Raw genomic sequence first — 21,255 nt, forward strand, 5'->3', positions numbered from 1 at the left:
ATTTTGAAGCAAATAATGCAAGCTTCGACACTGTGGGTTTTGAGGAGTCTTCTCCTTCTTTTTGGTGCTGTTTAGAGAAGTTACTGCAACACTGATAGTTGTTTCTTAATGTTTGTTTTCTCTCTCTGCTCATTGATCTAGTAACTGTATATTTCTCGAGGAATGCAGGGAACAATTGATATGTCATCAAGTTATGACAGTAGGACAAATGGTATGGAACATTCATTGGCAGCCAGAGGAGACCTCTGGAGGGTAGAAGCTTCACATTCGAGTTCTACTGCAAGCGATGGAAATTCGTCTCTCTTTCTTCTCCAGCTTGGACCACTCCTCTTTCTACGCGATTCAACGCTTCTTTTACCGTTACACTTATCAAAACAACACTTGCTCTGGTATGGATATGATAGGAAGGTATGCTTCAAAAAGTTTCCTACTTCAGTGACTTTTTTTCTCATATTAGAATTCTATCCTGAATCTCATGTAATTCTGTTAATTGGCGTGACAGAAAGGTATGCATTCACTCTGTCCAGCTTTATGGTCAAAGCATCGAAGGTGGCTTATGATGTCAATGCTTTCTCTCAATCCTTTAGCTTGTGTAAGATGCTCTTTCCCTTAAAGCTGCTGTTACGTTCTCACTTATGTGGAACTGATTCCCTGAACTTGTCGTCTTTGGGCAGTCATTTATGGATTTGCAATTCCCAAACGGGCAGTTGACATTTGTATCTGGCGAAGGACTGACGATCAGTGGTTTTGTGCCTTTCTGTGGCGGTCTTCTTCAAGCTCAGGGCCAATATCCAGGAGACATGAGATTTAGTTACTCTTGTAAGGTTAGATAGAGATAGGAACCCTTCATGATCCATGTGGAGCTTATTCTTATAGGAAACGTATTTGTTACAAATATCTTTGTTTATGGAACAGAATAAATGCGGAACCCGAATCACACCAATGATACATTGGCCTGACAAATCATTTGCGTTGGATCTTTCTCAACCCTTGGCTTGGCGTAGATCTGGACTACTGATGAAACCGACAGTTCAAGTCAGGTATACAGCTTTCTCTAACCCATTTCCCTCACTGATAAACAGATAAAGAATTTGTTTTACTTACATAATTCATAAACCGGAGCAGTGTATGTCCCACATTCGGTGGAAGCAATCCCGGGATCAAAGTAGAAGTTATTCACTCGTTGAGGGATGACTTGAATCTGATATGTGGCTACGCGCTCAACGCACATCCTTCAGCATTTGCCTCTGTATCTGTAAGCAAACCTTCTTATATTTTCAGTTCTCTCAATTACCCCACTTTTTTTTTTTTTTTTTTTTTCTCTAGTTACTAATATAACTTCTCAATCGAAAACTGCAGTTGGGTCGGTCGAAATGGAATGGGAACATTGGACGAACGGGAATAGTTGTTAGAGCTGATACTCCACTTGCAAGTATTGGCCAGCCTTCTTTCTCTGTCCAGTTTAATAACGCTTTCGAGTTCTGAATCTTTCCGCAATTATAACATAGAAAGATTACAGTGTACATGAACATATGTTTGAGAAGACTGCTGTTCCCTTCGGTAACTTTTGTATATGGTAGTTTACTACTCGGTTAACCCACAAGTCTGTGTCTCTGTAAGTCTGGCAGATATTTTCACCACGTTAAAGATTACAGTTTCTAGCCCTATTGGTTTCAACTTATCGAAGATGTTTTTGTTTTGTTTAAAGTTTTGAAAACAAAGTGTATTAAATTAAGTACTTTTATATACAGTATATGTCTAGTGGCAAGTGGGTCACTGACACTTACAGTTGGATCGTAGGACCATAAAGACTAATAAACGTTACAAATATATCAAAAGTTGGTACGCGACATTAACTGCAAATCTAATTAGAGAACCCGTGTTCTTTATTTTGTTTATTCTAATAATCCAATTTGACGATGTTTTGACCCAAAGGAAACTTAACTACGTACATTTCTCTGAATTTTTGGGTTAAAATATAAGAGGAAGAAAATGTTCATTGAACGAATTCCAAATGCCGTACATGCTATTATAAAATAGTACGAAATACTCTTGTGACTCGATTCTTTATTGAGAAATTGTTACGTTAGAAATTGAATAAAGGTTCCACTGAAGAAATGACTAAAGGTTTGAGAGCTGTTTGACGACTTTTCATAATTGTTAATTATCGAAAACAATGAGTACTTTTTATCTCGTCTCGAGTCTAATAAGAGTGGCTTTGACTTGTCTACGACTACGAGATTTATTCATTCATCGAAGAAGGTTCAATGAACTAATACGGATATGGTTCGGAACCAATAAGATAAAATATTACGATATCCAATTAGAAATTTCCTCTCTTGGAAATTATTAAAAAATATAGATGGAAAAGAAAAAAACAAAGGCAAGAGAAAGAAACCAAAATTCTATTAAAATACATAAAAACATTTCACGTTCCAAATTAACATGTGATTTCCAGAACAACAACAGTTGACGCAAACAAGTACTCACTGACTGATAATTGTGTTTAGATTTTATATATATCCTTCTGAATTTTGTTTCTTGATATCATCTAATCTACGATTTCTGCAGATAATGCCCATTTCGCTTCAACTATAGTCTTTTTTCTTAATAACTTTTCTTTAATAAAAAACTACAATAATCTAAGATCAACACCAGTCTTCTGTGGTGAAAAATATTGACTTGGACGTAGACAAATCTTTTAAACAACACCACATTAATATCCCCTACAATAAAAACCACGTACGTCAACGTTCTTCTGTAATCCAAAAGTTAAAAACTCTACCTTGATTCGTATTAAGCTAGTACCTCATCAAATGATTATTATCATTATTTTCATGCCTATACATCTGCTCCAATCATATACAGATTGAAATAACGAAAAGGCAAAAACCAACAAAAATAATGATAATAAATTAATAATAACAATAATGACAAGAAAAATCATATACTTAGGCAATCCACGTCTTACATTTATGGATTTAACCGAAACAATGTTAGAAGTATCTATGTTTTTCTACGTGTATACCTTACCTATGACTCTATGAGCCAGAATACACTAATTACGACCGCACGTACTTTATTATTTGTTCGCTAAAAAGAAATCTTAAAGTTTCGTTTATTTTTTCTTAGACAAAAAAAAAACGAAGAAAAAGTTGTATGTCTCCATCGTGGAACTTGCTGCGTTAATTATTAGTATTTCGCTTCTTGCAGGTGTGTGGGTCGAAGACACTAATCGAACTATATAGTCTATGGCGGTATCCAATTGACTATTAATAGTTTTAGAAAATTACTTATGACACCAAGTCCCACCAAATTAAAGCATAATGGTGTTCACAATTACTTCAAACAACTAGTATAAATACAGTATTAAAGGATTTTTTTTTTTCATACATATACGATTAATTTATATTAACAAAAAAAAAAAAAAAAAAAAAACAGACCAAAAGATCTTATATCAACCCAATTTATATTATATATATGCCGTACCATAACCAATTCTAAGGATTAAACTATAGTCATTGTATAAAAAAGACTACTACTATATATACCTTCTAATGGAGATACCAGTAATCTCATAATTGAATGAATAGTAAATAACTCAATTATTCATTTCTTAAGTTTTGAAGAACCGAATTATTTTTGGAAGTGTACAACAAACTCGCTGGCTCCATCTTTGTTTTTCCACACAACCTGACCCACTATGTTTTATGCAAGTAGGCACATTTTAAATCCTATCCTATTCAATTTAAAAATTGATTATTATTTATTTAAAAACGATAGAAAAAGGCCACAAAAATGAATAAATATAATTCATTAAAAAAAAAAAAAAAAGTCCTTTTTGGTTTAATAAATGTTGACTTACTCATCTCCTCTCCATTTTCTCAAATGTCTTCCGTCTTCCCCCCATTCGTCGTCACATTAAGCAATAAGACATCCCTCGCTGCGCTTCTTCACTCTTCTTCTTCTTTCCATCGCCAACAAATATCTCTCTCTGCTCCTTTCAACAAATAAATAAGAATCTCGACTTTGAATCCCATTTTCATAATCAGATCTTCTCCATAAAAAAAAAAAAAAAATTTTGAATGTTGAAATGTCGTTCAATCGACAACTTCTCTTCTTCTTCTTCGTTTCTCTTATCCTCTTCTCCGGCTTCGCATCCTCTGCAACACTACCCCCAGAAGAAGGTATATTATATTTCTATTTATACATACTTATGTGTTTGATGATTCAGTGTAAAACGATTTTGTTCTCTCTCTCTCTCTCTCTCTCTCTCTGTAATTTTTTGGCAGTCGAAGCTTTAAGAAGCGTAGCGACGGCGTTGAAGAAGACTAATTGGAATTTCTCGGTGGATCCATGCGACGAAACTTCTTCTGACGGCAAATGGAGAGATCTTAAAGCCCCTAAGGGCGAAGAAGACGCCGTTACTTGTAACTGCTCCTCCGGCATTTGCCACGTCACCCACATGTGCGTCCTTCTTCTTTTTTTTTTTCTCTCTTCATCTTTTTTTTTTCTTACGTCATAAAGCATAAAGTTTTTGTTTTAGGCATTAAAGAAATTTAAAAATAAAATAAAAATATATTACTAGTATTGATGAATTTTTAGAATTGGACTTTGTTTGAATTTTGAAGTAGTAAGTCTCATTTTCTAAAGCTTTACTATCCCGATGATTTTAAATTTATTCCACTTGTTTTTATTTAATTCAAGTAGCTTATAGATATGCTTCAAATGTAGACAATAATATTGACGCCGTCGCTATTGACCTTTTTTTTTTTAACGCGTCGGTGAATATAATAAAAATAACTGATTTAATCTTTTACGTCCGTGAATCTAACAATGTTTTTTTTTTTTAACTTTCGTGCTTATTGAAACTGGGCCGACAATATAATGGGCCTATGATTTTTGTAAAACCGTTTTAAAAAAACCTGTCATTTTCTTTTTCCCTCTTAATCAATTTTTTTTTGGTGAAAACAGAATTCTCAAGGGACAAGACCTTCAAGGATCTCTTCCTACAGATCTTTCAGGACTTCCTTTCTTGCAAGAGATGTAAGCAAGCTTAAATATTCACTCACTCACCAATTTTTAACAACCCTCTCTAATGTTCTGATTATCACCGTAACTGTTAGTATCATCTCTCATTTAATTAACTTAACTGTCGTCACACTCTCTTCTTTCTCGACAGTGATCTGACTAAAAAACTATCTCAACGGTTCCATTCCTCCCGAATGGGGATCCTCATCACTTGTGAACATGTATGTATAAGTCTTATCTCTTTTCATATCAACTTTATATATGTTATAGTCCCCTTTATTGAGTTTTGTTTTGTTGGCATGGTGGTGAAAATGCAGCTCAATACTTGGGAACCGGATTACTGGTCCTATCCCAAAAGAACTTGCAAATCTTACAAACCTTTTTAGTCTGTGAGTACACTTTCTTTTATCTCTCGCTCTTCACTAATGTTTCAGATTACTCTTAACTTTTTGTTTTATTTTTTAATTTCTGGAACATTTGTGGTTTTTTTTAGTGTCTTGGAATACAACCAACTCTCAGGAAAGTTACCACCAGAGCTCGGAAATCTACCCAACCTTCAAAGACTGTAAGAATTTTTTGCCAAGTTCTCCCAAACTGTTCCTCTTTTTTATTTTTCTTTATATAATTAAAAAAACATTTACTGGTCTTTGCTGGTGTTGAGACTATGTTTTACTCTTTGTAGGTTTCTTAGCTCAAACTACTTGACCGGGGAAATCCCAAGTTCATTCGCCAAACTTACTAATTTGACTGATTTGTAAGTATTTCTGTGTTTTTTATTTGATCATCGAACATATGTTTGCTGGAGATTTTCTGACTTTTTGTTTTATATATATTAGTCGTATTAGCGACAACCAGTTCACTGGTACTATACCAGATTTCATCCAGAACTGGAAAGGACTTGAGAAACTGTAAGCAGTCCTTTCAGCTTAATGAGATCTTTCGTTTTTCACTTGTTACTTATAAAATATTGAAATGTTTGCTTTGCTTCATCAATCAAGGGTTATTCAAGCAAGTGGTTTAGTTGGACCGATTCCTAGTGCCATTGGTCCTCTGGGAACCTTAACAGACTTGTAAGTACACAAACTTTGCATGTTGGGGTTCATTATTTCCGCCTCTCATGGACTGCCACACCTTCAATAATGTATATTTACTCTTTTCCATATTTTAAAATTTGTAGGAGAATCAGTGACTTGAGCGGACCTGAATCTCCATTTCCTCCCCTACAAAACATGACATCGATAAAGACATTGTGAGCTTGAGCATAAGACTATACGAATTTGGTATTGGTTTCTTCCCACATTCAACTAGCTAATTTCCATTTCTGTTCGTTGCAGGATTCTTCGGAACTGCAACCTTACAGGAGACTTACCTGAGTACCTTGATCGCAGAACCTTGAAAGTTTTGTTAGTAATCTCTTTGTTTTTCGGAAAACATAACATCGGTTTATCTAAGATAAAAAAAAGAATTTAATCTGACATTGTGAGACTCATTTCGCAGGGATCTTAGCTTTAACAAACTGAGTGGACCAATCCCCGAGAAATATTCCGCTCTTTCGGATGTAGATTACATGTATGCTCTCCTCTTCTTTCCTCTGTTTCACTAAAAGCTTTCTGTGGATGGAGCAATGAAATTTTTTTTCGTGACCTTGCAGATATTTTACAAGCAACATGTTAAACGGGGGAGTACCACCCTGGATGTTAGACAAAGGAGACACGATGTGAGTTTTTTTCATCTGTATATACAAGACGGTTAATTTTTTTGTAGTGACAACAGACGATGTAACATTTTTCTTTGGTTATTCTTTTTTTTTAATTGCAGTGATCTTGCTTACAATAACTTTTCCAAAGAAACCAACACTGAATTGTGTCAACAAAATTCCGTGTAAGAAGAAAATAAACATTTCAACTTCTTATGCCTTCGAATTCGCGATAAGCTTACGGTTTTTTTTAATTCTTTTTATTTGCAGGAATATGTTTTCAAGCACAAGCCCTTTAGTGACAAAATTATTCGTAATTCTCATTACTTTTAGAAGATTTGGATCTATATAACACACTCACTAGAATATTCATATTACGTTCTTTTCTTGTTGCAGCTCAAATGTTTCCTGTCTGAGCAAATATGTGTGTCCTAAAAGTAAGTCGGTGAAGCTATATACAGTATATACATTATAAAACCAATCTGCGTATCTGATTTGTCTTCGGTTACTAATCATTTGTTCTCAGCTTTCTACGGCCTTCATATAAACTGTGGTGATAATGAGATTACAAGCAATGGGACCAAATATGATGCTGACACACGGGATGCACTGGGTTTCGATAATAGTGGAAACGGGTGGGTTTCTACCAACACGGGACACTTCTTGGATGATGATCGGACTAACATTGGAAAAACCAAATGGTCGAATGTATCAGAGCTTAATATAACAAATTCCAGCATAGATTCTAGGCTTTATACGCACGCGCGTCTCTCGGCCATCTCCCTCACGTACTATGCATTGTGTCTGGGAAAAGGAAACTATACGGGTTAATCTTCATTTCGCTGAAATTATGCTTTATGATAAACACTTGTATAGCAACTTGGGAAGAAGATTCTTTGACATATACGTTCAGGTAATTTGATTAAACTTTTTTCTTGATTGTCAGAAATATTGTATTAACGAATCAATTGGCTGGTGTGACATTTGCAGGGTAAACTTGTGGCGAAAGATTTCAATATTGTTGATGAGGCAAAAGGTGTGGGAAAACCTGTGGTTAAGAAATTTCCTGTCACGATTACAAATGGGAAACTGGAAATAAGATTGCAGTGGGCTGGGAAAGGAACTCAAGCTATTCCTGCGAGAGGTGTATATGGTCCTCTCATATCGGCTGTATCGGTAGATCCAGCAGGTAAGCTTTGCTAAACCTCAAACTATCTCTGAGAGATTTCTCTTTTGTTTGAGTGTTTTTGTCACTTGACTTTATCTCCCATTATCTTGCTCTAGATTTTATTCCACCAAAGGAACCTGGCACTGGATCTGGTGGGGGAAGTTCTGTTGGTACTGTGGTTGGTAGTGTAATCGCTTCGACCGTATTTCTTGTGCTTTTAATCGGAGGTATATTATGGTGGAGAGGCTGCTTAAGACCTAAGAGTCAGATGGAAAAAGGTACTTATATAGCTTTTTAACATTCAAATTCATTTTGTGTTATTTCTCTTTGTTTCTTCCTAAATTCAACTGTGTTTCTTCACCTCAGATTTCAAGAACTTAGATTTCCAGATCAGTTCGTTCTCGTTGAGGCAAATCAAAGTTGCCACGGATAACTTTGATCCTGCAAACAAGATCGGAGAAGGTGGTTTCGGTCCTGTACACAAGGTTAGCATCATACTGTGAAATGACATGTTATGAGAGATGAATGATATATGATCTTTAAGGTTTTGTCAATTGTATGAATACAGGGAACATTGACTGATGGAACTGTAATCGCGGTGAAGCAGCTATCGGCGAAATCAAAACAAGGGAATCGAGAGTTTTTGAACGAGATTGCTATGATTTCTGCTCTGCAGCATCCACATTTGGTTAAACTATATGGATGTTGCGTCGAAGGTGACCAGCTCTTGCTAGTTTACGAGTACTTAGAAAACAACAGCCTCGCGCGGGCTCTTTTCGGTTAGTCATCCCTTTTAAAGCACCTCATAGCTTAAAAAACGTTCTTTTCAATCCAATTTTTGTTTTGCTCAACAACAATGTTTTTGTCCCTATCAATTTAAAGGTCCTCAAGAGACTCAGATACCACTAAATTGGCCAATGAGGCAGAAGATTTGTGTCGGGATAGCGAGAGGATTAGCTTATCTCCACGAGGAATCAAGACTCAAGATCGTACACAGAGACATCAAAGCCACTAATGTATTGCTGGACAAGGATCTAAATCCAAAAAATCTCAGATTTCGGTCTTGCTAAGCTTGATGAAGAAGAAAACACACACATCAGCACACGAGTCGCCGGAACATAGTGAGTTAATCAATGACAAATAAGAATTTTCACCTCTATGATATATATATCTTCTAACCAAAACAAACTTCTCTTTTTGCAGCGGATATATGGCTCCAGAATACGCCATGAGAGGCCATTTGACAGATAAAGCCGACGTCTACAGTTTTGGCATTGTTGCTCTGGAAATAGTTCATGGAAAGAGCAACACGAGCTCACGATCCAAAGCCGAGACCTTCTACCTTCTTGACTGGGTAAATCTTCAGTTCACCTCGAAAACCATGAAACATAAACCTTAAACCTTAGATCATTGGATCATATATGTATCTCAATTTCTTCCACAGGTGCACGTTCTAAGGGAGCAAAACAATCTGGTGGAAGTAATAGATCCAAGGCTAGGAACAAGTTACAACAGACAAGAAGCAATGACGATGATTCAGATAGGGTTGCTCTGCACCAGTCCAGCTCCGGCTGATAGACCTTCGATGTCGACAGTGGTGAGTATGCTTGAAGGCCATTCAACGGTGAATGTTGAGAAGCTTCTTGAAGCTTCGTTCAACAAAGGAAGTGAAAAAGACGAAGAGAGCGTGAGAGCGATGAAGAGGCATTACGCCATGATAGGCGAGGAGGAGATAACGAACACGACAACCACCGACGGACCTTTCACGTCGTCTTCTACGTCAACCGCAAACGCCAGTGATCTTTACCCTGTGAAGCTTGATTCTGCTTACTGGAACACCAGAACTTAGTTATGGGGGTTCTGTTTTTGTCACAAAATGAAAAGAAAATTATGGAGTAAGTTATTATGACGTTTTCGTATTTTGCTTTTGTAAAGTGTTTTTTTTTATGATAATTATTTTATCTACGACGATCAGAAGATTACGTTACATGAAACTGAAAGCGAGGCTGTTTATTTATCTTAAGAGAATCGAAAGGTCCTAAAACACTTTAGATGAGATAATGCTGAGCGAAGACATGTACACTTGTATAGTATTGTTGTTCTGTTAACATCTCTTTAATAACAATAAATACATATATATATATTATTTAGGACAATTCTCATCAACAAACTAATTCTTTTTTTAACAACATAACACGAAAATAAGTTTTGTTTCTAAATTTAGCATATTATCTCTGAAATTTCAAAAATATTACTATTTTAAAAATTAAATCCTAATACCTAAATGCTAAAACTCTAGCTCCTCAAAACTATAATTTAAATGTAAAATAAAAAGTCAAAACCCAAAAAATTATAAATAGTAGTAGTATTATAAAAGTCTGTGGAGTATTTGCTACTTTTTATCTATAAAACTTGTTTTAGTATTATATTAAGAAATTTAAGAAAAACAAGACAATGGAAAAATTTTCAATATTATTTTTTTAATACAATATATTAATAATAAATAGAGATTGGTACGATAAAATTAAAATTCTATTTTTTGTTATGAAATCGTGAATATATGAAAATAACAATAATTAAATTTTAAGGTATTAAATCGGATGCTTATATTAATATGTGTATTTTTCTTCCACCTTTTTTTATTATCTTTGTTAATAACGTTGACTTAGTTTTCTCCTCTTCAGTCGTCGGGCATTCGTGGTCACATCATAGGCAACGCTCGTCTTCACTCTTTCCATGTGACATGTCTCCGTCCTCTCACAATAAAATCTCCATTTTAATTCCATTTCCCAAAAATTAGATCTCTCATTAAAAAATGAATGTTGAAATGTCGTCCAGTGGACAACTTCTCTTCACTTCTTACTTCTTCATTGTTTTCCTTATCTTCTTCTCCGGCTTCGCATCCTCTGCAACATTGCCCAGAGAAGAAGGTATGTGATACGGGTGTTAATGTGTTATACTTATTTGTGTTTTGATGATTGCGTGTAACGATTTGTTTCTCAATCTCTGTGTGAATTTCGCAGTCGAGGCTTTTAAAAAGCGTTGCGAAGGCGTTGGAGATGACTAATTGGTTTTTGGAGGGGGATCCTTGCGGAAGGAGTGATCTTAACGCCGCTAAGGGCTTTGAATTAAACGCCGTTAACTGTAACTGCTCCTCCGACAATTGCCACGTCACCAAGCTGTGCGTTCTTTTTGTTCTCTTCTTCCTTCTCTTTTTGTACGTCATAAAATCATACATACTTAGTTTTAGGCATTAAAGAAACTAAAAAAATTATTATTAGTATGATGAATTTTAAGAAATTAGACTTTGTTTGAATTTTAATAATTTTAAAAAATATTACTAATTAATTTTAAAAATTAGTTTCTTATTTTTTGATTAATAGTATCAAAAAACTTTCTTCACCTTTTTTTAGATAGTTACAAGTTAAATTAGAGAAAATCCAAAACAATACAAATATATTTTTTTTGAGTTTATTTGTAATCTTTTTTGAGTTTATTTGTAAAAAATATTTTTCGTTAGCTGTTTTCAGCTGATCTATTAATATTATTGACAAAAATAAATATTATAGTTAAATAATAATATTTAATATTTTATAATGTAGTTATATGCTTGAGTATGACCATTGTATTGACGCCGTCGTTATTGACCCTTGATGCTTGAATGTAGACAATTGTATTGACACCGTCGCTGTTGTTGTTTTTTTTTTTTAAGTATGGCAAGATAACATTAAAATTTTACGGTATTTTTTCTTTATATTAGAAATGCTTTAAAATAACTAAACATGGACAAAATAGCATATATTCTACAAATTTTCAAAAATATTATTATTTGATATGATTATAATATTTTAAGTTAATTGTTAAAAAACTTTATAAGTTTGAATTTTCTATTTTACATATAATTTTAAAATTTTAATAAAAATAGTTAAAATAAAATTTTAGCATTATCCATATAAAAAATTAACAATAGTAAAATGATCTTATAGTGCACAGCAGTGTTCAATGATAAATCCAATTGTAGAATACACCATCACACAACAAAATGGATAAATGTTCCTTAGCAATGTAAAAATTTGACTAATAGGTTGCAACTTGCAAAGTTATGTATCGGTTTGACTTTACACGTTATAAAGTTTAGATTTTACAATTAAACGATGTTATATGTAACTTAGATTATATAAGAGTATTATCGTTTAGACTTTACAATTATACGAGATTATATATCGATTTAGAATGATAAAAGAAGATTTAGTTATATCGGTTTGGATCTATAAAAAAATAGGGTCTAGATTTTACAATTAAACGAGATTATATGTTGATTTAGGTTTATAGAAGATTAGAGTTTAGATTTTACAAAATAATGTTATATGTCGGTTTGAGTTTATATTAGAAAATTAGGATTTATATTTTACAAATAAACGAGATAAAGTGTTGGTTTGGGTTTAAAGTTTCAAAAATAGCACCATATTTCAAAATCAAACCTTAAACTCTAAACAGTAAACGCTACAAAACTTTACACAAATCTTAAAAAAATCTAATTTTTTAAAAAATATTATAATTATGAAAACTAGTACTATATTATTTTAAATACATATATATATATATATATATATATATTGGTAACAATGTGAAGTAAAATAGTACTATTTTGGTGGAGTGTATAGCATAATTGTTCATAAAACTTATTTTTAGAGCTATTTTAAAGTATTTCTGTTTTTTTAGGCATGCTTTTCTTTTTCCCTCTTAATCTTGTGTAAACAAATTCTCAAGTCACAGAGCCTTCGAGGATCTCTTCCTACTGATCTTTCAGGACTTCCTTTCTTGCAAGAGCTGTATGCAGAAGATTCAGTCACCAATTTTTATTTTGTACAGTATATAATGTTCTTATTGTTTTGATATCTGTTAGTATCCCTCATTAACTAACTTAAATGTCGTCACACTCTCTTCTTTCTCGACAGTGATCTGACTAGAAACTATCTCAACGGTCCCATTCCTCCCGAATGGGGAGCCTCATCACTTGTAAACATGTATGTATCATATGCACTATATATATATATATATATATAGATTGAGTTTGTTTGTTGGATGATGAAAATGCAGCTCACTATATGGAAACAATATAACTGGTCCAATCCCAAAAGAATTAGCGAACATTACAACTCTGTTTAGTCTGTGAGTACACTTCTTTGATCTTGCTCTCCTTTAATATTCCAAATTACTCTAAATTTTGATTATTATAATTATTATTATTGTTATTTTCCGGAAAATTTTGGGGTTTTTAGTGTCTTGGAATGCAACCAAATCTCAGGGACGTTACCGCCAGAGCTCGGAAATCTACCCAACATTCAAAGACTGTAAGAATGTTTTTCCAAGTTTCTCTCAAACAGTTCCTTAAAAAAAAACAATTATTGGTCTTTGCTGGTGTTGAGACTATGTTTACTCTTTGTAGGCTTCTTAGCTCGAACTACTTGACCGGGGAAATCCCGAGTACATTCGCCAAACTTACTACTTTGACTGATGTGTAAGTATTCCTGTGTTTTTTTTCTTGATCATGGAATGGAACATATGTTTTGCTGGAGATTTCTGATACAATTTTAATTATCTCGGTGTATAGTCGTATTAGCGACAACCAGTTCACTGGTACTATACCAGATTTCATCCAGAATTGGAAAGGACTTCGGAAACTGTAAGCAATACTTCCAGCTTGATGTGATTCTTTCATTTTTCGATATCCGTATTGGTTACTTATAAAATATTGAAATGTTTGCTTTGCTTCATCAATCAGGGTTATTCAAGCAAGTGGTTAGTTGGACCGATTCCTAGTGCCATTGGTCCTCTGGGAACCTTAACAGACTTGTAAGTACATAAAATATGCATGTTGGGGTTCAATAATGTATATTTACTCTGTTCCAAATTTGAAATTTCGTAGGAGAATCACTGACTTGAGTGGACCTGAATCTCCATTTCCGCCACTAAGCAACATGACATCGTTGAAGTTTTTGTGAGTTTGAGCCTCAGACTAGACGAGTTTGGTATTGGTTTCTTCCACCTTCAACTAGCTAACTTCTGTTTATACTCGTTGTTCGTTGCAGGATTCTTAGGAACTGCAACCTTACAGGACACTTACCTGATTATCTTGGAGAGAGGAGAACCGTAAAGAATTTGTTAGTAGTCTCCTTTTCTACGGCGAATCGATTTATCGAAGATGTAAAGGAATTAATCTGACATTGTGAGACTCATTTCGCAGGGATCTTAGCTTTAACAAACTGAGTGGACCAATCCCCGTGTCATATGCCGCTCTTTCATATGTAGATTACATGTATGCTCTCCTCTTCTTTCCACTGTTTCACTAGAAGCTTTCTATGGACCAATGAAAATTTTGTTTTGTGACCTTGCAGATATTTTACAAGTAACATGTTAAACGGGGAAGTACCAAGTTGGATGGTCGACAAAGGAGACACGATGTGAGTTTTTTTCAACTATGTATATATAAATACAACACACAGTTTATTTTTGTAGTAACAACAGATGATGTAACATTTTTATTCGGTTATTCTTTCTTGAATTGCAGTGATCTTGCTTATAATAACTTTTCCAAAGAAATCAAAACTGAATTGTGTCAACAAAATTCCGTGTAAGAAGAACTATAAACATTTCAACTTCTTATGCTTTCAAATTCGTAATAAAGCTTACGGTTTCTTGATTCTTTTTATTTGTAGGAATACGTTTTCAAGCACAAGCCCTTTAGTGACAAATAACTCGTAATTAGCACATTCAAAAGATTTGGATCTATATAACACTCACTAGAATATTGATTTATGTTTTGTTTTGCTACAGCTCAAATGTTTTCTGTCTGAGCAAATATGTCTGTCCTAAAAGTAAGTCTTTAAAACTATATACATTACAAAACCATATCTGTTAATTCCTATCTGATTTATTTTCGGTGATTCCATATCATTTGTTCTCAGCTTTCTTCGGCCTTCATATAAACTGTGGTGGTAATGAAATAACAAGCAATGGGACTAAGTATGATGCTGACACAAGGGATACACAAGGTTTCTATAATAGTAAAAATGGGTGGGTTACTAGCAACACGGGGAACTTTTTGGATGATAATCGGCCTACCAATTTAAATTTCCAAACCAAATGGTCGAGTTCATCAGAGCTTGATATAACAGATTCTAGCATAGACTTTAGGCTTTATATACAAGCACGTCTCTCGCCCATCTCCCTCACTTACATGGCATTGTCTTGGAGAAGGAAACTATACGGTTAATCTTCATTTCGCTGAAATTATTTTCGATGCAAACAATTTGGGAAGAAGATTCTTTGACATATACGTTCAGGTAATTTGATTAAACGGTTTTCTTGATTGTCAGAAATATTGTATAGAAGAATCAATTGGCTGGTGTGATATTTGCAGGGTAAACTTGTGGCGAAAGATTTCAATATTGTTGATGAGGCAGGTGTGGGAAATACTGTGGTCAAGAACTTTCCGGTCACGATTACAAATGGGAAACTGGAAATAAGATTGCAGTGGGCTGGGAAAGGAACTCAAGCTATTCCTGTGAGAGGTGTATATGGTCCTCTCATATCTGCTGTATCGGTTGATCCAGGTAAGCTTTTCTAAACCTCAAACTATCGGTAGATCCAGGTAAACTTTGCTAAACCTCAAACTATATATCTTGCTCTAGATTTTGATCCACCTGGCACTAAATCTGGTGGGGGAAGTTCTGTTGGTACTGTGGTTGGTAGTGTAATCGCTTCGACAGTGTTTCTTGTGCTTTTAATCGGAGGTATATTATGGTGGAGAGGCTGCTTAACACCTAAGAGTCAGATGGAAAAAGGTACTTAAATAGTTTTCTAGCATTCAAATTCATTTTGTGTTATGTCTCTTTGTTTCTTCCTAAACTCAACTGTGTTTCTTCACCTCAGATTTCAAGAACTTAGATTACCAGATCAGTTCGTTCTCGTTGAGACAAATCAAAGTTGCCACGGATAACTTTGATCCTGCAAACAAGATCGGAGAAGGTGGTTTCGGTCCTGTACACAAGGTTAGCATCATACTGTGAAATGACATGTTATGAGAGATGAATGATATATGATCTTTAAGGTTTTGTCAATTGTATGAATACAGGGAACATTGACTGATGGAACTGTAATCGCGGTGAAGCAGCTATCGGCGAAATCAAAACAAGGGAATCGAGAGTTCTTGAACGAGATTGCTATGATTTCGGCTCTGCAGCATCCACATTTGGTTAAACTATACGGATGTTGTGTCGAAGGTGAACAGCTTTTGCTAGTTTACGAGTACTTGGAAAACAACAGTCTAGCGCAAGCGCTTTTCGGTAAGTATAGCTTAAAAACGATTCTTTCCAATCCAGATTTCGTTTTCCTCTAAAACGATGTTTTTGTTCCTATCGATTTAAAGGTCCTCAAGAGACGCAGATACCACTAAACTGGCCAACAAGGCAGAAGATTTGTGTCGGGATAGCGAGAGGATTAGCTTATCTCCATGAGGAATCAAGACTCAAGATCGTACACAGAGATATCAAAGCCACTAATGTCTTGTTGGATAAGGAACTGAACCCAAAGATTTCGGATTTTGGTCTTGCTAAGCTTGACGAAGAAGAAAACACACACATCAGCACACGAGTCGCTGGAACATAGTGAGTCAATCAGTGACAAATAAGAATTTTCACCTCTGTGAGATATATCTTCTAACCAAAACAAACTTCTCTTTTTGCAGCGGGTATATGGCTCCAGAATACGCCATGAGAGGCCATTTGACAGATAAAGCCGACGTCTACAGTTTTGGCATTGTGGCTCTGGAAATAGTTCATGGAAAGAGCAACACGAGCTCACGATCCAAAGCCGAGATCTTCTACCTTCTTGACTGGGTAAAATATCATCAGTTCACCTCCAAAACCCTGAAACATAAACCTTAAACCGCAGATCATTGCATCATATGTATCTCAATTTTTTCCACAGGTGCACGTTCTAAGAAAGCAAAACAATCTGGTGGAAGTAATAGATCCAAGGCTGGGAACAAGTTACAACAGACAAGAAGCAATGACGATGATTCAGATAGGGATGCTCTGCACCAGTCCAGCTCCGGCTGATAGACCTTCGATGTCGACGGTGGTGAGTGTGCTAGAAGGCCATTCAACGGTGAATGTTGAGAAGCTTCTTGAAGCTTCGGTCAACAAAGGAAATGAAAATGACGTAGAGAGCGAGAGAGCGATGAAGAAGCATTACGCCATGATATGTGAGGAGGATATAACGAACACGACAACCACCGACGCCAGCGATCTTTACCCTGTGAAGCTTGATTCTGCTTCCTGGAACACCAGAAATTAGTTATGGATTCTGTTTTTTCCAAAAAAAAAGGAAAATTATGGGGTAAGTTGTTATGACGTTTTGTATTTTACTTTTTGTAAAATTTATTTTCATGATAATTAAGTATAATTAAGACAATTAGATGATTACGTTACATGAAACAGAAAATGAGGCTATTTATTAGGAGTAATTGATCTTAAGAGAATCAAAAAGGTCCTAAAACAGTTTAGATAATGCTGAGTGAAGCAAGACAAGTATATTGTTGTTCTGTTACATCTTTTTATACTATGACGTATGGTTTGGCTTTTACTTTCTTAAACATAATCAAAAATGAATTTCAAAATTATCATTAAGAATCAAGATAAACTTCATCCGGCTTAGTATATTTACTATGTAGTACTATAATGATAATGCAGAAAAAAAACCCTTCCAATTGCAAAAATATGGCTGTGTAGAGATAGAAATTTGTTTATTTCTGAGGTTTCATAAATTTGATTGGTAATTTAGTATTATTACCTTGCATATATTGTCTAAATTTAAAAGAAAAATCATTTTCAAATTTCTTAAAATAAATTATTGTTGAAATATTAATTGCACCGATTATGGCATTATTGTATTTTTATATATCCCCTTAATATGATTGTTTCAGTCAACCATCCTATTATTAATTAAATACATTTAATAAGAATTACATTATTTGGCTTAAGCTTAACCAGAACAATTATTTTGGATTTTAATAAGAGAGACCGAATAAACTGTTGGTCTGTTAACATCGGTTTCTCTATGGACAAATGATTTGGCTTGTACTAGTTTAATACTATAGGATCCATCTATATTGTCGTTAAGAAAATTTTATATACAAAAACTAATTAAACTAAAACATGAATGATTAAAATATCAATTTATAGGTCCGCAAGTTTTTTCACGGGGTAGCACCGGCAAATGAAAAGTCCTTTTAAATAGACGAAACAAAAAGAAAACTCTTCACAGAATCTTTATGGTCCGAACAAATCGATTTTATTTCAGGGAAACAAATTTGTTTAAGCATGATCTAGGAGAAGTAAATGATAGGAATAAATTTATCAAGTCTGTAACGGATATTTCGCAATTTAGAAGATGAGAAAAAAAGATTCTCAAAGGAGATATATGGTAGAAATAAGAAATTAAGATCTCTATCATTTAATATCTTGACCATTTAATTTTACATTACTTGGATTTCAAAATTAAAATCTCGAAATGGAAAACCGGAGTTAGTAAATTACGTACGTGTCAATGGATACTTGAATGCACACAAAGAAATATTGAGATTGAGATGAAAAAAAAAAAATTTCTTATCAAAAAAAAAGAAATATTGAGATTTTGTCTTAAATTTTTCTTATCAAAAACTATATATATGGCATTATAAGTTCATATATTTGACTTACAAATAAAAAAAGAAATATTGAGATTTTGTCTTAAAATTTTCTTATCAAAAACTATATATATGGCATTATAAATTCACATATTTGACTTTAAAAAAAAAAGTAAAATATTATTTTTGTTTCTTCTTTTCAATGTGACAAATATATACATAAATATATAGATGCGTGGGTGTATATAAACCAGAAGCGTATTTGAATCTCTCTCTCTCCCCTCTCCTCTCCTCTGTGTTAAAATGGGTTCAAAGGATAACGCCATGTCTAATAGCTCTGCATTAGTTTTATCGCTGCTTCTTCTTCTTCTTCTTCTTCTACACGAAGCGGAGGGATGTGATATGTTCACAGGGCGATGGGTAAAGGACGCTTCTTACCCTCTCTACGACGTATCCACGTGTCCGTTCATAAGACGCGAGTTCTCTTGCAAGAGAAATGGACGGCCAGATCTCGATTACTCTACCTTCAGATGGCAGCCTCAGTCCTGCAAATTAGCAAGGTACATACATATCAGGCGTCAACTTATTAGTATAAATCATCTTTTTTAGATTTATTATTAATTTTGGGTTTCTAGATATTGAATCAAGGTATCGTTATAGATTTATTATAAACCAATTAGGGATATAAATCGACGCATAGCCAGTTATTCTTACTTTTGAATTTTGATTCTATATTTTTTTTTTAAACTATTCGTAGGTGTTATTATTTGATGAAATATGACATTACATTAGCGTTAATTATTGGTGCACATTTTTGTTGATTTGGTTCACATATATTATTATTATATGTACCTTTCAAGAAAATGGAAAATATTTGCATATATTATGTGTTTATAACTTTTTGTAAATTAAAGGCACTTTTGAGTGAAGCAACCAATGAAAAAAAGAGAATGCTATTTATATAGTAGTTTTGCCATAATTGAAGGTTGTTTTGGAATCTCCAAAATAAAAAAAAAAACTGCACGAAGATGAAAACGAACTCTTTTTTGTCACAATATGCCAACTGGTGATTCCGACGTGTGTTCCACGCGCCTCCGGTGATACTATGACACCCACCAAACTCTCTCTTCATATGAAGACATAAATTCCCCCACACTTGTGGGGACACTAACTCAAACTCTTTACGGTTCTGTCCTGGTGCTTGTTACGTTAATTACCATTGATGCCACCGACATAACGGCGGCGTTTTAATATTATTGTTTTGTGTGTGTTTTAGGTTCAACGGAGTGGAGTTTTTGGAGAGAAACAAAGGGAAGAAGATAATGTTTGTTGGTGATTCTCTTAGTCTAAACCAGTGGCAATCTTTGACATGTATGCTTCACTCTTCTGTTCCCAATTCTTCGTATACTTTAACCACACAAGGCAGTATCTCAACCTTCACATTCAAGGTACTAACCAGTAACCAATTTCTACACTTGTTTTGGTTTTTTAAGTATAATGTCAAACTAACCCCGTGGAGTAATGGTGAAATTGCAGGAGTATGGATTGGAATTGAAGCTTGACAGGAATGTGTATTTGGTAGATATAGTGAGGGAGAAGATTGGGAGAGTTTTGAAGCTTGATTCGATCAATGATGGGAAAAATTGGTTAGGAATGGATACATTGATTTTTAATACTTGGCATTGGTGGGGCCGGAGAGGTCCTTCACAACCGTATGTTCAATTAACTCTTGATTAATAATATGCTTTTTTTTTTTTTTTAATTACATGCTATGTTCTAAGTTTGGATTTTGTTTTGTTTTGTTTTGGCAGATGGGACTGGATACAACTAGGGACTAACGTTACAAAAGACATGAACCGTGTGGCCGCATTCGAAATTGCCCTTGGGACTTGGGGAAAATGGGTTGATACCGTCGTAGATACTAAGAAAACTAAGGTCTTTTTTCAAGGAATCTCACCTTCTCATTACAAGTAAGTGGTTATGCATCTGATTAAAGACAAACTATCTGTGAAACTTTTTTAAAATCTAAAATCGCTTTTGGTTATAACAGAGGAGTTCTGTGGGGTGAGCCAGCTGCAAAGAGTTGCTTGGGACAGAAGGAACCACTTTTGGGGACAAATTATCCAGGAGGATTGCCAGCAGAAGTGGGAGTTCTGAAGAGAGCACTTGGGAAAATATCCAAACCGGTGACATTGCTTGACATTACAATGCTTTCGTTGCTTCGGAAAGATGGTCATCCTTCGGTTTACGGTCTAGGCGGGCAATCCTCCGGTGGTGACTGCAGCCACTGGTGTCTCTCTGGGGTACCTGATACTTGGAATGAGATTGTTTACAATTATATGGTTGTGTAAAACAAAATCTTAACACAAAAGAATAACAATATTTAAACACAGAAGAAACCACAATTATAGCATTTGTTATTGTGTTTGATTCAATTTTAATTTAAATAAAAAGGTATTTTTCTGATTTTTGTAATCATATATCAAGCAAAAGAAGCAATGTAAACCCTAAAACCCCAGTAGTGTTTAATGAACACAATGTAAAATTGTATAGATTAAAACGTCTATTGCTAATTCATTTAGTATGGTCGGTTTTCAATTAAAGCTTACTATGTGACCAAAGTACATATCCAGTTATTAAAAATTTAATGGAAGTGAATGAGAAGTTAAA

The 21,255-nt window shown here is 34.5% G+C and overlaps 4 protein-coding genes and 2 pseudogenes across 5 annotated transcripts; all 6 read left to right on the top strand.

Annotated features, from left to right (window-relative positions):
- LOC104765297 (uncharacterized) lies at nt 1–1,667 on the top strand. Its single transcript, XM_019241600.2, has 6 exons — nt 1–408; nt 503–592; nt 675–824; nt 916–1,040; nt 1,126–1,255; nt 1,360–1,667. Exons 1-6 carry the CDS (start codon nt 163–165, stop codon nt 1,483–1,485), a joined length of 867 nt encoding a protein of 288 aa, XP_019097145.1. The 5' UTR covers nt 1–162; the 3' UTR covers nt 1,486–1,667.
- A 2,205-nt stretch (nt 1,668–3,872) lies between these two features.
- LOC104765300 (putative leucine-rich repeat receptor-like serine/threonine-protein kinase At3g14840) lies at nt 3,873–9,017 on the top strand. Its single transcript, XM_087503085.1, is given in 25 exon segments — nt 3,873–4,187; nt 4,293–4,467; nt 4,975–5,046; nt 5,183–5,192; nt 5,194–5,252; nt 5,349–5,420; nt 5,525–5,596; nt 5,714–5,785; nt 5,868–5,939; nt 6,030–6,101; nt 6,209–6,280; nt 6,366–6,434; nt 6,529–6,600; nt 6,683–6,836; nt 6,839–6,912; nt 6,998–7,040; nt 7,092–7,164; nt 7,254–7,552; nt 7,554–7,640; nt 7,718–7,916; nt 8,012–8,173; nt 8,262–8,380; nt 8,464–8,674; nt 8,778–8,938; nt 8,940–9,017. Coding segments are annotated over 25 exon segments (2,643 nt in total). The 5' UTR covers nt 3,873–4,093.
- An 88-nt stretch (nt 9,018–9,105) lies between these two features.
- Nucleotides 9,106–9,744, top strand: LOC147919999 (putative leucine-rich repeat receptor-like serine/threonine-protein kinase At3g14840 pseudogene; annotated as a pseudogene).
- Nucleotides 9,745–10,579: 835 nt separating this feature from the next.
- Nucleotides 10,580–16,565, top strand: LOC147920000 (putative leucine-rich repeat receptor-like serine/threonine-protein kinase At3g14840; annotated as a pseudogene). The gene is made up of 21 exons (XR_015591381.1): nt 10,580–10,825; nt 10,919–11,076; nt 12,666–12,761; nt 12,854–12,922; nt 12,996–13,067; nt 13,178–13,249; nt 13,345–13,416; nt 13,510–13,581; nt 13,681–13,751; nt 13,825–13,896; nt 13,988–14,059; nt 14,143–14,214; nt 14,294–14,359; nt 14,467–14,529; nt 14,615–14,656; nt 14,733–15,241; nt 15,319–15,511; nt 15,590–15,742; nt 15,831–15,949; nt 16,033–16,243; nt 16,327–16,565. The product of XR_015591381.1 is annotated as a putative leucine-rich repeat receptor-like serine/threonine-protein kinase At3g14840 (transcript).
- Nucleotides 16,429–17,372, top strand: LOC147920001 (putative leucine-rich repeat receptor-like serine/threonine-protein kinase At3g14840). Its single transcript, XM_087502636.1, has 3 exons — nt 16,429–16,564; nt 16,645–16,795; nt 16,887–17,372. The coding sequence occupies exons 2-3, from the start codon at nt 16,652–16,654 to the stop codon at nt 17,253–17,255; spliced, it is 513 nt and encodes a 170-aa protein (XP_087358762.1). The 5' UTR covers nt 16,429–16,564; nt 16,645–16,651; the 3' UTR covers nt 17,256–17,372.
- Nucleotides 17,373–18,651: 1,279 nt separating this feature from the next.
- On the top strand, nt 18,652–21,053 carry LOC104765301 (protein trichome birefringence-like 41). Its single transcript, XM_010488993.3, has 5 exons — nt 18,652–19,145; nt 19,862–20,033; nt 20,122–20,297; nt 20,397–20,555; nt 20,636–21,053. Exons 1-5 carry the CDS (start codon nt 18,889–18,891, stop codon nt 20,934–20,936), a joined length of 1,065 nt encoding a protein of 354 aa, XP_010487295.1. The 5' UTR covers nt 18,652–18,888; the 3' UTR covers nt 20,937–21,053.
- Nucleotides 21,054–21,255: the final 202 nt, after the last annotated feature.

Source organism: Camelina sativa, chromosome 19 (assembly GCF_030686135.1).
Source record: "Camelina sativa cultivar CO46 ecotype springtype chromosome 19, ASM3068613v1".
NCBI classification, from domain to species: Eukaryota; Viridiplantae; Streptophyta; class Magnoliopsida; order Brassicales; family Brassicaceae; genus Camelina; species Camelina sativa.

Bases quoted from the DNA above. Each gene is read 5' to 3' on its own strand.
- LOC104765297 (XM_019241600.2), top strand. From the start codon at position 163: ATGCAGGGAACAATTGATATGTCATCAAGTTATGACAGTAGGACAAAT. The intron at 593-674 runs GTAAGATGCTCT...GTCTTTGGGCAG, and splicing joins CTCTCAATCCTTTAGCTTGT to TCATTTATGGATTTGCAATT. The intron at 1,041-1,125 runs GTATACAGCTTT...AAACCGGAGCAG, and splicing joins AAACCGACAGTTCAAGTCAG to TGTATGTCCCACATTCGGTG.
- LOC104765301 (XM_010488993.3), top strand. From the start codon at position 18,889: ATGGGTTCAAAGGATAACGCCATGTCTAATAGCTCTGCATTAGTTTTA. The intron at 20,298-20,396 runs GTATGTTCAATT...TTGTTTTGGCAG, and splicing joins CGGAGAGGTCCTTCACAACC to ATGGGACTGGATACAACTAG. The intron at 20,556-20,635 runs GTAAGTGGTTAT...TGGTTATAACAG, and splicing joins ATCTCACCTTCTCATTACAA to AGGAGTTCTGTGGGGTGAGC.
- LOC147920001 (XM_087502636.1), top strand. From the start codon at position 16,652: ATGGCTCCAGAATACGCCATGAGAGGCCATTTGACAGATAAAGCCGAC. The intron at 16,796-16,886 runs GTAAAATATCAT...TTTTTTCCACAG, and splicing joins TCTTCTACCTTCTTGACTGG to GTGCACGTTCTAAGAAAGCA.